Below are 15,257 nucleotides of genomic sequence, written 5' to 3'. Positions count from 1 at the left end.
TATGAAAGAACTGTGGAGCACTATCATATAAATAACAAAATATTACTAAAAATAGAGTAACTAATATTTCCCATCCTGGTAATAATCTGAGATTGAAGTATTTGATACAAAGTATTCAGAGATAAAATATAACTTAAAGAGAACAATTTATGTATTTTAATACACACATACACACACAGGCTAGCTTCAAACTTGAAATCTTCCTGCCTCAGCCTTCAAAGTGCTGGGATTACAAGTGTGTGCCACCACACCCAAGCTGATATGTAATATTTTCTAAGAGTTAAGGAAGTTTATGTCAGAAAATAAGAAGCATTGCTCAGTTCTGTATCATTTAACATATTTTTACATTAGCAATTGAAAATTGAAAGGAACATGGGTTTTTAAACTAAAGATAGTCTACTTGCCTATCTCAGTATATGGTTTTGAAGCATTCAATTTTAAGGTCTAACTTTAAGGGCTTTGCTCTGAGTACTTTTTGGATCATCTCGAGAATCATTCCTTTATCATTACAGTATTGGGTTGAGGAAAGTAATTAGGCTATACAGAGGAAACTATAATTTCCCTGTCTCCATGGTGAATGACTAAAGTGGCCCAGTCTTTGGGGCTCTGTAATCTATAGGCTACTTTCTCTAAAAGGTGAGATTTTGAGAATTATGGTTGCACTAACTTTGTCATATGAAATATTTGCATTTTAAAATTCATCTTTGCCTTATGAAACTAATTAACAAGAGTTTCTATTTTATTCAGATTATAATAACATTTGTTATTCATAGAAAATTAGAGGAGGAAACAGAAAATAGTACATTAACATAGTCCCTTACTCAGAGGTAACCACTACTAACAAACATTTTCATATGTATCCTCCCAGCCTGAATGTTTTGTTGTTTGTTATCTTTTGATTCTCATGGATGTTCTTCTATTATTCCTAAAGATTTTAAATCATTGATTTTTATCTACCTTAGTTTTAGGCACAGACAGGGTGGAGCAGATGACTAAAACGTACAATGACATCGACATGGTTACTCATCTCCTCGCAGAGGTAGGAATATATTTTTAATTTGGTATAAAAAGCTAAAAGTTGATCATTTGGAGTCTACCCAGTTCACATATCAGATGAAAATTGATATCTGTGCTGTGTGTATCCAGCTGAAACAGCTGGATACCAGATGACATTCCTGAGTTGTAAAAGACTGATTAATTAATTGGTAGATTGATTGATACAGTATTAGCTGGCCTCCTTGTGAAAACAAAATTGTCATAAAATTATTCTTGCTGTTATTCATGCTGGAACAGAGTTGCTCATTCAGAAAGCACCTCCAAATCAACATATCAGTTTGGAATATATCCTTTCTTGCTGTTAGGCTACTAAAGAGGTAACTTTTTCCATACCATGTATAATACACATAGTATATCCCTTCCAGTTGGCAATCAATAGTGTTCTCTTTTGCACTTCAGTTTCATTTGATCTTGAGGAAGACTTTCTCTTTGATATATAGTTCTCTCCTTCTAGCTTCCAAGAATGATTTCCACATTGCTGCCAGCTTCTATTTAAAATGAGATAAATGGTCTTGAAATAAGTAGATAATTATCATTTTCATGTCCTATGAAAGAAATAGAATTTTAATTTCACTCTGATCACGATTAATGTAAACAGAGCTCATAGTCATATAGAAGGAAGTTACATGTACATTAACAGCTGTCCATCCTACAAATAAAATCCTTACTCCCACCAGTGGGATTTCTGTGCCCTTACTAAATGTCACACCAACTCAGAAAGACTGCCTCTGAAGAGAAGCCTGTTCTTGTAAGGCCTCCCTGCATCATCACCAGCCTTAGCCTCCTTTCTCTATATTCAAGGCAAAACCCTATAGCTTCAAAATTTCTAATCTTTTATATCTTATTTTATTTCAGAACATTATTCTTACAACTGTTGTCCAGAAGACTCATAATTTTTATAGTTATCAATATCAGTCATCATTCTTACAGTTATCAGTAGGCCTCTTGGCTCTGCTTTCCTATAAACCACTGGCAGTGAATGCATGTAATCTTTGTCATAATGGAATTATTTTCAACATCCTTTTCTTATATCTATCTCTCTCTCTCTCTCTCTCTCTTTCTCTCTCTCTCTCTCTATATATATATATTGTAAAGGTGATGAACGGGGGTTACATACATAGGTAATGTACATTTCTGGTTCTAATTCTGTGTCATTATCATGCTTAATACACTGTTGTATTCACCAAGTATCTCTTCTTCCTTTTCCTCTTCCCTTCTTTTTCATCTTCCTCTTCCTCCTTCTTCCACAAAGTTAATGAGTGTTAGGGACTAATGACTAAAATTACCAATAAAATCATACTTCCTATCAAGAAAAGAGATGACGCCTTGCATTTGTAACTACAACTGTCTATTTGACCAGTATTAAACACTACATGAGTGCCCAGTCTTGTGTTCATTTGTGGTATATGGGCATTAAAATGAACCTTGTTGCTTTACAAGAGATTACTTTTGAGTTTGGCAGAATTTCTAAACCACATCTATGTTTATATTTCAAGAAAAAGTGTATGTGCTATTTTAACAGAGGGATCGTGATTTGGAGTTAGCCGCTCGAATTGGACAAGCTCTCTTAAAGCGGAATCATGTCTTATCTGAACAGAATGAAGCCCTGGAGGAGCAACTGGGACAAGCCTTTGATCAGGTAATTTTGATTGTTACTTAAAACCTGAAATAATTAGGTCTGATGCAATGAAGAAATGTATTTCTCCTGGGTAACCCTAAAACACAAAGTACCTCTTGACTTTGCTGGCAAGCATTGAGATAAACAGAGAAATAAGATGTTATTGTATGGAAGAACACTCACATGATTCTTAGTCAACTCTTTAACATCTATATTCAGATGCTTTTGGTACCCAGTTGAGGGTCTTAAGTTTATTCTTGCCCCTTCATGTAGATTTTGTATATAATCTTATTTAAAATTTGTTAAAAGAAAAAAAATAAACTACCCAGATGTAGGTATTCTTACTCAAACAAAAATAAAAAGCAGAAAAGAAACAGAAGTTTTGGAAATAGGTTTATTCCATATCAACAAATATTTGTAGTAAGATCTACTTTATTGTCAACTTGAGTAGTTAAATTTTGAATTCTCTAGAACTCATTTTTTAAAAATATGGTTTTACTTTATAAATACAGTATACTAACACTTGGGCCTGTACATTGAAAATATTTATTCCCTAGAAATATTATTTCATAGACTTAATAGCATTATAAGTAAGACATGGCCATTTATAAAGTACAAGCTAGTGAAGTGAAATCTATTCTGATACTTTGAAAATTCTTGCTTTTGTTTTGGTTTTGTGAGTGTATCATTATATTAGATAACATTTTCTTCCTATATTTCTATTTTATAAGTTATGAAAATTGGCTTTCACCTGATTTACTCTAGGAAAAACTATTTGTTGAGTTAATGTTCTAAACAGTAGCTAAAGAGGTTTCTGGAATTTGTTACTCTCTTTTAATCCTTAAATTTAGGAGCTGATTTTGTGATTTCTTTATGATGAAAAACAATTGTTCCCCGAAGTAGAAGCCATTTTACAAATAAATAATGCAACTGAAGAACATAATTCAATCAAGTATTCTTATTTACAGGTTAATCAGCTGCAACATGAACTATCCAAGAAAGATGAGTTGCTTCGAATTGTGTCCATTGCATCTGAAGAGAGTGAGACTGATTCCAGCTGTTCTACACCTCTTCGGTTCAATGAGTCCTTTAGCCTATCTCAAGGCTTGCTGCAGTTGGACATGCTGCAAGAAAAGCTCAAGGAACTGGAAGAAGAGAATATGGCTCTTCGATCCAAGGTGCATTAGACTAATTCTCATTTCCTTTATATTCAAGCAGTAAGATTTAGGTCCAGGTAGATTTTTGTCCCTTGTTACATAGAGCTCACTGAGAAGTGGTTAATAACAAGTGGACAGATAAAATACAATATTCCCAGTATAGCATATCAATCTGTGGAGGTACATAATAATTAAATGACTGTGAAGAGAGCTGGGTCAAAAAAAACAAGTTTCAAGTAAAGGAAGGAGTGACATTGTCCAAAAAGAAATATGCTCATTACCTGACTTATGAAAAAGTAACCTTTATGTATAAAACTTTAATAATAACAATAAAAATATATTTTTTAAAGTACCATATACAGGGACAAAATACAATTTTCTATGAGCTTAAAAAATGAGGAAACCAAAGAAGTCCAACTTGAGCATGTGACTTTGTTGCCAAGGGTAGAAATTCATCAGACAGCTGTGAGTCACATGGGGCATGAGTAGTAATGTACAGAGCCCTGAGACAAGGGGAGATGCTTGGTGACATCATTTCCCCTACATAAAGCTTAGTAAATTATGTGTTTTCTTATATTTGAATGAACTGTAATCTTCAAATAGCAAAGCCTTTTGTAATTATTAGAAGTTACTGTTACATATTGGCATTTTTTTTTCCTTGAAGGCTTGTCATATAAAGACAGAAACTTTTACCTATGAAGAGAAGGAACAACAGCTTGTCAATGACTGTGTTAAAGAACTACGTAAGTAGTAACAAACTCTGCCGAGATATTTCCAACTCAGAAATTAGATCAATGATGGCAGTAAAAGCAATTTAAATTAAGAAGCAATTTAAATTATTGTCTTTATCTGTTTTGTGTTGCTATAATAAAATACACAAGGCTAGGTAACTTATAAAGAGGTTTATTTGGCTCTTAATTTTTGATATCTGAATGTTGGTCAGAGTTCCCTGGTTTACTCACAACATAACAAAGAGAGAAAGGGAACTGGTCATGTATAGAAGGGGCATTTCAGGTCTTCCTTTATGATAATCTGCTCTCTAGAAAACTAACCCCCTGAGAGAGGATAATACTAATTCCTTCTTAAGGTAAATACCTATGACCCAAATACCTTCCACTAGGCCTCACCACTTAAAGGCCCACTGCCCAGTACCACCACTTGTTACAGGCTGCCAACACATGACCCTTCAAGACACAAACCATAGAAGTAACTGAAAATATTAGATATCACATTGAGCCTACAACCCTAAATAAGATACTATGTGTATTTTTAAGAAATAGGTTTGCCTTACCTTGTTGTCATCATTAAATAAAGACTTACATTTCTAAAAAGAGGTATAGTCTGAAGGGGGTGGGTATCAAGGGAAAAGGGTTAGACAAATAGAGAGGAAGAAGAGGAGATTGCATTGATAATATTCAGTGTATATCCTAGGAAAATTGAAGGGAGGGGGTGGTTGGGAGACATGGGGGAGAATGAATGAAAGGGATGATAGTTGTATGGTAACCCCTTTCTGCAACTATTTAAAAATAATAAAAATACAGTTTTTTAAGAAGCTATAGCGTGTTAGAGAAAAGGAAGCAAAGTTCTCTGTAGTACTGAAGATATAATCATAGAGACAATATGATTTGCCAAAGTCAGAAAACTGGCAAGTGGTAGAGCCAGGACCTAAAAGATGACATAAAATCCAATATTCAGTGACTCTTTACTCAGTGATAACTGTGTGGAATATAGGGAATATATGGGGAATATATTTTGGGTAATGTTTTTAAATCGTGGTAAAAAAGATTTTCATAGATATTTAATTTCTTTATTAAAAGACAGCATTTTATGTTGAACAAATGATTAATTCATTTTGGCTGTGTGTCTTTTGATAGAAGACCCTTTCAATTAATAGAATATTAGAGAACCAGAAAGAATGTAATTGAATCCTTTCCTCCATCATTACTCACCTTTCATATTTTAAAAATCAGAGAAGTGGGGGTAAGGAGTAGTTGTGGAGGTAGGAGGGAAGGGATGTTGTGGGGAAAACAAAGGAGAAGGAAACAATGCTCAATAGGAAATGTACTCATTACCTTGCTCATGTAACTGTAACCTGCTCATGTAACTGTAACCCCTCTGTACAGTATTTTTACAATAAAAAAAAAGTACAAAAAAAATCAGAAGTGCTGAGCGCCAGTGGCTCACACATGTGATCCTTACTACTCAGGAAGCTGAGAGCTGAGGATCATGGTTCAAAGCCAGCCCAGGCAGAAAAGTCTCTGTGAGAGTATTATCTCCAATTAACAACTCAAAAATCCAAAAGTGGTGCTGTGGCTCGAAGTGATAAAGAACTTGCCTTGAGCAAAAGAGCTCGGAAACAGTGCCCAGGCCCTGGGTTCAAGCCCCATGACCGACTAAAAAAAAAACCACAGAAGTGACTTCCCCTGAAAGTTCAGCTCCAAGTCTGCCTCCTTAGTAACAGACTCTTAATTTAAAAAAAAACATAATAACAGTGAAAAATAACATACATAATAGTGAAAAACGTATACATAAACAGTGAAAGTTTGTGGGGTTTTTGCTTATGCTTACATCACATTTGTTATATGAAATAAAAACCCAATGGCTTTTTAGAAGTCCTGTTTCATATGTATGCAGGAATGCTGGGCTGTAACAATTTCTGTACAGACCTTCCTTGCTTGGTTGAGTGCTCCTGAAAGTCTTTTACAAAAGCATCTCAGCTGTCATAGACCATTCCATTCTGGAAATGTTCCTTTGTGAGATTCATTATGGTTAATTTTTCTTGCTTAGTGGAATTTTACTTATGTTCTTGAAGAGAAAGACATGATGAAATTACCACTTCACATTCACAAAGGTATGTAATTCCCCTAGCTCTCCTTTCTGTCTTTCATGAAGAGGAGGCTTGGAGCATATATTTGTCTTTACAAGTCATCTCAGCATTCAATTACCAATTCCGTATCTCAGAAAAACCTTTATTTTATTTTCTAAACTTACCTTTCAGAAAAATCTGTTAATGATTGATTGTCCAGTGCTGTTACAAATCAGACTTTAATATAAAGGCAATTTTTTGCCAATTCATGCTTTCTTGTATATTAATCTTTAAAATTTTATTTTTCTTCCAAGGAGAAACAAATGCTCAGATGTCCAAAATGACTGAAGAATTGTCAGGAAAAAGTGATGAATTAATTCGATACCAAGAAGAGATATCCTCACTCTTGTCTCAGATTGTAGATCTTCAGCATAAACTTAAAGAAGTATGTTTATTCATTCTTTCAGCCAATGTTGTCAAGCACTGACATAGTACCATGCATCTGCTGAGCCCTAAGATTCTGAGCAAAATAAACACATCTCTGCCTTTTTTAAATGCTTGCTGTTTTATTCTTCTTTAAGCACTAATAGTCATGAATAACTACTTCTACTTACTATTTCTCTATCTAACTGGAGTTACCTTTTCCTCAGAAAGTTGTAGTATAGATTATTAACTCATGCTCATTTTCCTTTGAATGTCTTGTGGTTTTTCTCCTCTGCCCATTTATGGCTCTTGAAGATTTGCTTTTGTAGAACTTTAGGCTGTGCCCAGAAAGAAACCTCTAACATGGGAGAAGGAACCAAGGCACTGGTGCCTTGGCCCTATAATCCTAGCTACTCAAGAGGCTGAGATCTGGAGATCATGGTTCAGAGTCAGCCCAGGCAGGAAAATCTGTGAGATTCTGATATTCAACTTATCAGGAAAAAGCTAGAAGTGGAGTTGTGGTTCAGGTGGTAAAATGCTAGTCTTGAGCAAAAAAGCTCAAAGACAGCAGCCAGGCCCTGAATTCAAACCCCAGAACTAGCACAAAATAAACGAAAAAGAGAAGGTAGCTGTGTTACATATGAGAAGGCCTCACATGTCTCCTTTGATATGTTGTTAGCATGTGATTGAGAAGGAAGAACTAAGACTCCACTTACAAGCTTCCAAAGATGCCCAGCGACAGCTGACAATGGAGGTAATGGCATCTCCCTTTATCTTGTGTAATTCGGGGTGGGGGTGGGCGTGAGTTGTTTTTTTTTTATCTTTGTGAGTGAGAATTATAAAGGGGAGTTACCAGAAACTTTTTTTTACCAGTCTCTAATTTTTTTACCTGTCTCTAAACTAATTATGACAACGGTCTTCCTGATAAAAACCTTGACATTTATAAGATTCTTTAGGATTTAGGACCTTTTTGTCAGTAAACTACTACAGCATATAAACAGCTCAACAGTTTCTAAAATAAGATAATTTCTAATGGTATTTTTACATGTCTGGTGGAACAGGAAAAATCTTATACTCTGTATCTATGTAAACTTTATGTATTAGATATAACTTGGTGGCAGTTTGGCATGTGAGAATCACTTGGGATGAAGTAGTCTAGAACTGAGACCTCGGAATCACACTGGATACTCTAGAAGTCTTGAAAAGTTTTAAGCTCTAATAACTTAATAGCAGTTACTGTTACCAAGCACAACAAAATTTAAATACATATTATCAAAACAGAAAATAGGGGCTGGGAAGGTGACTCAATGGTAGAATAATTGTCTTGCATGCATGAGGCACTGGGTTCCATTCCTTTGCACCACATAAGCAGAAAAAACCGGAAGTGGCGCTGTGGCTCAAGTGGTAGAAGGCTCACCTTGAGCTGAAGAGCTCAGGGACAGCTCCCAGGCCCAGAGTTCAGGCCCCGTGACTGACAAAAAAAAACAGAAAACTGAAGAAATACAATAAAATTTAACCAAGCAAACCTCCAAATGATGTATTTTTTGCAGGTTTGTTACAGTCAGCTTTTTTAACTTATTGAAACTCAAAACTGTTCTAAGACTTTGATATCTGCTGCTTGGGGAAAAATGTTAAGGTCAGGAAATTAGCCTCTTTGTGTTCCTTCTCTGTGGACTAAATGAAGAACACACCAGACCAGACATTTAAGTTTTACTTTTTCTTCCCTACTTCATGATCCATTGGCAGCAAAACTCAATTTGGCAAGCTAGACAACTTAGAAATTGTAGGAAAGACTCCAATGTTCTTTTCAATATTTTTGTGACTTTTCAGAGATGATAAAAATCCTTCAGCTGAAGGCAAATGTAAGACTTCACTTTTGCCTTGTCTAAAGACAGGCTGAGGGGCTGATAATGTGGCTTACTGGTAAAGTGCTTGCCTGATCCATGAAGCCCTGAGTTGGATTCCTCAATACCACATAAAAAGAAAAATCCAGAAGTGGCATTGTGGCTCAAGTGGTAGAGTGTAAACCCTTGAGCAAAAAGAAACTTAGAGACAGTGCCCAACCTCTGAATTCAAGCCCCATGTCTGCAAAAACAAACAAACAAACAAACAAAAAAAAAGACAGGCTGAAATGTTAGTCAGATTTACCTGAAGCTTTCTTACATCTTCAATCAGACTCCCCAGAGGCTTGTCAGTAATGTGAAAATCCTAACACACTGTCTTAGTGACCCAGGATATCTGAATTTTGGATTTGTTCATCTGGAAAATTACAAAAGATTAAAATTCATGATTGTTATATTCTATATACTTTTAGAACATCTCAACCTTTTTTAGAAATGCATAATTGCTTTTACAATAGAATTGGAAAGTAGGGAGTGATAGAAAAGAACTGATCTATTTCGCTAGATTTACAGAAGCACTGATTTTGTACAAAAAAGTTGTGTATAATAGTTTAAACAAAAAAAAAAGTGTGTGTGTGTGTTGAAGAAGAAACAAGCAAAAAAGTCAATGGGGAAACCAACTTTTATTTGAAGATACCCAGGTACCATCCTGAGTTTATAGTTTATTGGTCTAGATAATAGCCTAGAATGTGCATTTTTAATAAACATCTCAGCTTTGGTAATTCTTTTTTTTTTCTTGTCAGTTGTAGAACTTGTATTCAGGGGGCTGACCACTGTCCCTCAGCTTTTCTGCTCAAGGCTAGCATTCTACAACTTTGAGCCACAGCTCCATTTCCAGTTTTCTGGTGGTTAATTGGAGATAAGAGTGTCACAGACTTTCCTCCCCAGACTGGCTCTGAACTGTAATCCTCAGATCTCAGCCTCCTGAATAGCTAGGATTATAGGTGTGACCCACTAGTGCTGGTACAGCTTTGCTAATTCTAAAATAATAACACTTGAAATTTTTTCAGCTGAAATGCACTGTAAAAATAGGCTTTTTTAAAAATCAGATTTGTGTATCAAGCTGTAAAAAAAGATTCTGAAACAAGAGGGGAAGGGATTATTTATTTTGGATGATTGCGTTCCTTTGTCTTGTCATTTACATATGTCATAGTGATGGTTAAAAGAAAGATTAATATTAGGCTAACACTAACTTGATGATTCTATTGAACCTAACCATTCAATATTGAATTGACAGTTCTGATTGTCTCAATATGGCCAGGACACCCTTAATTCTGACAACTTAAGATAAATATACCCTTTTTACCTAGTTTGTCATAGTTTTTGTATTGTTGAAATAATATACAGACAGCCTTCTTTATAAAATAATACTTAACCCCATGAAATCCTTTATCCTAAGGGATTTTGTGTTTTCCCCCATTGTTGTTTTGAGGAGTTAGTAAATTATACTACCCCTTTCTTTCAGCTGCATGAGTTACAAGACAGGAACATGGAATGTCTGGGGATGTTACATGAATCTCAAGAAGAAATAAAAGAACTTCGCAATAGATGTGGTCCTGCTGCTCATCTCTACTTCTCCCAGTCTTATGGAGACTTTACGGGGGTAAGAAACTAAGAAAAATATCCTGTATTTTAAGAAACTTGTTAAAATTAGATTATCCTGAGAACAATGACATTTATGATAAAAAGTATCTTTTTTAACATGTCCATTTATGCATATAATAAATCTAATCATATTCCATGTCCTTTGTCATTCTCCCTTTCAAAACCAGTCTCAATCTAGTTCAGTTTTCACCAATGTAAATAAAGTATATCCTCCCTCCCTCTTCCATCTCCATTTATCTGCTCCTCCATGCTAGTACCAACACCCTAGACATATTTTAACTTCCAAATATTCTTTATCCATGTGTATAATACCACTCTCCCTTTTCTCCCCAATCCCTCCACAATTTCAACAGGTTTCATTGTTCTATTTCCATATATATAAATAAATGCTTTGACTGTATTCACCCTCCTTCACCCTCCCCATTTTCATTCCCCTTCCTACTGGTGCCCACTCCCCAACAGAAACTGTTATACATTCCTGTCATTCACTTATTTATTTAGCATATATTATTTGTACACATATTATTTGACCATGCTTTATCATACATGAATATATTTTTACTATGATTAAATCAATCCTCTCTACTATGCTCTCTTTCCATGTCCTCCATGCCCCTCTGTTGGTCAATATTTTGTAGTAGTTTATCCAGTTTTAATTTATATTAGCACAAGGTAAGAGATAGGGATTTAGTTTTAGTCACCCACACGTGGATAGACAGTTTTCCCAGCACTATTTGTCAAGCTGTCTTTTCTCCAGTGTAGGTTTTTGGCATCTTTGTAAAAAATATCAACCCATTATAACTGTGTAGGCTTATATACTTACATTCTGCTTGTCTATTTTTGTGCCAATGCTAGTTTTTGTTACTGTGTCTTTATAGTCTAATTTGTAGTCAAGTAGTATGATAGCTCAAGTATTGATCTTTCTGATCAGAATTGCTTTGGCTGTTTGAGATCTTTTGTACTTAATGAACTTTAGGATTGATATTTCTACCCCTGAGTTTTTCCTGTCCCATTTACTTTAATTATTTGCTCACTTCATAAGTATTCATGGATTCTGATTATATTCAGTGGCTTATGAGCTATTTTTATTATTGTTTCATTACTCAGATTGTCCCAGATTTGGCCAGTGCTATCTCCTTCAAGTTTGTATGTACTTTTTGTCCCAGCCCTAGCATCAGCCATTTCTCCTGGAGCTCTGAAGAATTCTCCTCTGAATCTAAGACCTGATGCTAGGTGTACCTATTACTGCTAGAGTATTATTGCTGCTAGGCCCTCTGAGGATAAAGCTAGGAAATATATGTATTTTATAATACACTCACACATGTCTGTCTTTTCATCAATATCTATACTCATACACATATATTAAAAGTCGTGAGGTCCACTCTACTACCTCCAGCCTCAGTTATCTTCAGCTTAGCAACACTGAGCGTGTCATCCATGGTAGTGGAATTTTCTTCCCTGGCCAGTGGAAGAAAAAAACCTTTTTCACTTCTAAATTATTTTTCTAATACTCTAAAAACTATATATGTTTGTTAAATATTAGTAAGTTAGAAATTACAGAAAAGCAAGAAGAAATTATTACACAGATTCATCCATTTACCTTAGTCTGGCAAGCCATTTCTTTTTGTGTTTCTCACATATAATAGTTTATTGTATTTGTTTTTTTTAAATATTTTATTATGAAAATACTATACAGAGGGGTTACAATTACATGGGCAAGATAATGAGTACATTTCTTATCAAGCATTGTAGCCTCCTCCTTTGTTTGTATTTGTTTTTTTCTATTGCTTTCCTATGAAAATATTTAATGAAAGCCAGGCGCCGGTGGCTCACACCTGTAATCCTGACTACTCAGAAGGCTGAGATAGATCTGGGGATAGCGGTTCAAAGCCAACCCAGGCAGAAAAGTCTGTGAGACTCTTATCTCCAATAAACCACCACAAAACCAGAAATGGTACCGCGGCTCAAGTGGTAGAGCACTCACCTTGAGCTGAAGAGCCGAGCAACAGCACCCAGGCCCAGAGTTCAAGCCCCATGATGGGCAAAAAAAAAAAAAAAATTAATGAAGATAGTTGGTTCTTGTTCAAAGGTTGTATTTCACCTGGAACAGTGGATCACATCTTTAAGCCCAGCTCTTTGAGAGGTAGAGATCTCAGGAGGATTGCAGTCTGACACCAGCCTGGCAAAAAGCACAAGACACTACCTGAAAATTTTCCAAACCCAAAAGGGCTTAGGGCATGGCTCAAGTAAGGCTGAGTTTACTCTCCAGTACTGCCCCACACCCTAGAAATTTTCTTTTCCACATTGTCTCTGTATTTCCCTTCCTCAAAAATTTAGCCTGTTGGGCTGTTTTTTGTCTTTTTCTTTTATTGTAATGCTAAAAAATTAAATATGGAAACTCTTAATTTATTTCAGGGAATAATCACTTTAAGAATCTCAAACTTTTTCTTAGGAATCTTTAGCAGCCGAGATCGAGGGGACCATGCGTAAAAAGTTGAGTTTGGATGAGGATTCTTCTCTCTTCAAAAAAAAGTAAGTATGGGGCTGGGAAGGTAGCTCAGCGGTAGAGTGCATGCCTTGCAAGCATGAGGCCCTGGGTTCGATTCCTCAGCACCACATAAACAGAAAAAGCCGGAAGTGGTGCTGTGGCTCCAGTGGTAGAGTGCTAGCCTTGAGCTGAAGAGCTGAGTGACAGCGCCCAAACCCAGAGTTCAGGCCCCATGACCGGCAAAAAAAAAAAAAGTATATATCACAATGCTTATTTCTCAGTCATAAGAAGGCAAATGAAAGAGAAACCACAGGACCAGAATATTGCAATTCAGTGGTGGACTACTTGCCTAGAATGTGCAGGTTCCTGGGTTGCATCCCTCAAAAACAAAAAAGCCACAATCCTAAACAATAAATAAGTGGCGCTATAGCTCAAGTGGTAGAGCTCTAGCCTTGAGCTGATGAGCACAGGGACAGTGCCCAAGCCAAGTTCAAGCCCCACAACTGACCAAAAAAAAAAAAAAAAATTTAGTCACACTAAACAATAAATATATGGAGGAAATATCAGGAAGGTCAGTGGTAAATTGCTTACTATTCAGGCTTCTTTTTCATTTATGAAAGTTTTAACTTTATGTGCCAAAGTTTATTTTCTACTTATTTCTCATAAACTTCAGAGACTATTCAGGATGATTTTATTGCTAATGAATTATGCTTGCACTTCGAAATACTTTTGACACTTATAGTGATGGTACTGAATGCCTCTTTTTTCCACAGGGCTCAACAGAAACGGGTATTTGATACTGTCAAGGTTGCTAATGACACACAAGGCCGTTCTGTCTCATTCCCCACTCTGCTACCCATCCCAGGCTCCAACCGTGCCAGTGTCATCATGACAGCAAAACCTTTTGAATCTGGTATACAGCAAACAGAGGACAAAACACTCCTGAGCCAGGGGAACAATTTGGAGGAAGTTCATGGGTAAGAAACACAGGTTAAGCAGAAATTCTACTTTTCTTGTGGTGTTGGCATACCAGATTACACATGCAAACTCTGCATGACTTTGTGCTGACCTATGAAGGTACTGATCCTGTCAGCATGCATTCAATTTTCATGCCCTACCTCATTATTTGGAAGATTCCTCATTGAATTCATGAAAGTTTTTGAAGTAAAAAGGCTAAATTTAGTTATATTCAAAATGCATCTTGTATTTACCAGAATTCTTTACTACTTCAGTATTGCAAAGTTTAAGTCTAAATCTGCATCTTAACAGTTTGATTTTTTTGAATCCACTTGGTCATTTGCATAAATTGTCAAATTTCATTTTCTCATAACCCATTTCATAACCTTCACCTCTTTCAAGTGCTTTGGGAATAAACAATAAGCTTGCATGCATATTGCCAAGGGCCAAAGTGCTCATAATTTCATATTTATTTAAACTTAGTCTTTTTTTATTCTTTCATTAATTCATTTCACTGAATTCTATCTAACTAGAAGTTAAACAGCTTTACTGGACAGTCAGCAGAAAGCTTGACCTTGGCAACTCCAGAAATCTTTACTGATGCAGAAATCCAACATGCAAGGTTTTGGCTGTATTTCCATGAGCACTGTTCTATGTCTACTGTAGCTCTTCATATGTCCACTCAGCCTTACTGTTACACAGTTACCTTAGGTGAGGCACTGAAATAAGTGTGTGTAAATTCACAGCAGTGGTCAGAACAACTACAACCTTTCCCTTTATATCAGTTCTAAAATAATTCAATTTACAACAGTTGAAAGGTAAAAGTGTAGGCCGGGCACCGGTGGCTCATTCCTATAATCCTAGCTACTCAGGAGGCTGAGATCTGAGGATCATGGCTCAAAGCCAGCCCGGGCAGGAAAGTCCGTGAAACTCTTATCTCCAATAAACCACCAGAAAACTGGAAGTGGCACTGTAGCTCAAGTAATAGAGCGCTCACCTTGAGCTGAAGAGCTGAAAGACAGTGCTCAGGCCCAGAGTTCAAGCCCCATGATTGACCAAAAAAAAAAGAAAAGTGAAAGTGTGTAAGAGAAAAGAGAACAATGAAAATGTAATATTAAACAAATTTAATTTTTGTGCAACATTTGTGGAGAATTAAATGGCTCAAGCAAATTTTTTGATATATTTTTGTGGAGACAGTCTCAACACATAGCCCACACTAGTCTCAAACTTTCTACATACCCCAAGC

General features: G+C 36.0%; 1 protein-coding gene across 2 annotated transcripts in view; it reads left to right on the top strand.

Moving 5' to 3' along the window:
- Positions 1-15,257, top strand: part of Trak2 (trafficking kinesin protein 2) — a 52,628-nt gene that overhangs the window by 29,425 nt on the left and 7,946 nt on the right. For both annotated transcript variants that reach the window (XM_042666964.1, XM_042666965.1), the window contains exons 4-12: positions 963-1,039; positions 2,579-2,695; positions 3,643-3,852; positions 4,496-4,574; positions 6,952-7,082; positions 7,740-7,814; positions 10,427-10,564; positions 13,019-13,098; positions 13,828-14,031. In XM_042666964.1, the coding sequence (XP_042522898.1) occupies positions 963-1,039; positions 2,579-2,695; positions 3,643-3,852; positions 4,496-4,574; positions 6,952-7,082; positions 7,740-7,814; positions 10,427-10,564; positions 13,019-13,098; positions 13,828-14,031 (1,111 nt within the window). The remainder of the gene's footprint in view (positions 1-962; positions 1,040-2,578; positions 2,696-3,642; positions 3,853-4,495; positions 4,575-6,951; positions 7,083-7,739; positions 7,815-10,426; positions 10,565-13,018; positions 13,099-13,827; positions 14,032-15,257) is intronic.

The sequence above is a fragment of the Dipodomys spectabilis genome, unplaced genomic scaffold (assembly GCF_019054845.1).
Source record: "Dipodomys spectabilis isolate Male_0828 unplaced genomic scaffold, ASM1905484v1 ptg000373l, whole genome shotgun sequence".
NCBI lineage: Eukaryota > Metazoa > Chordata > Mammalia > Rodentia > Heteromyidae > Dipodomys > Dipodomys spectabilis.
The sequence above is the reverse complement of the archived record's forward strand: the minus strand, read 5'-3'. Positions and strand labels throughout refer to the sequence as shown.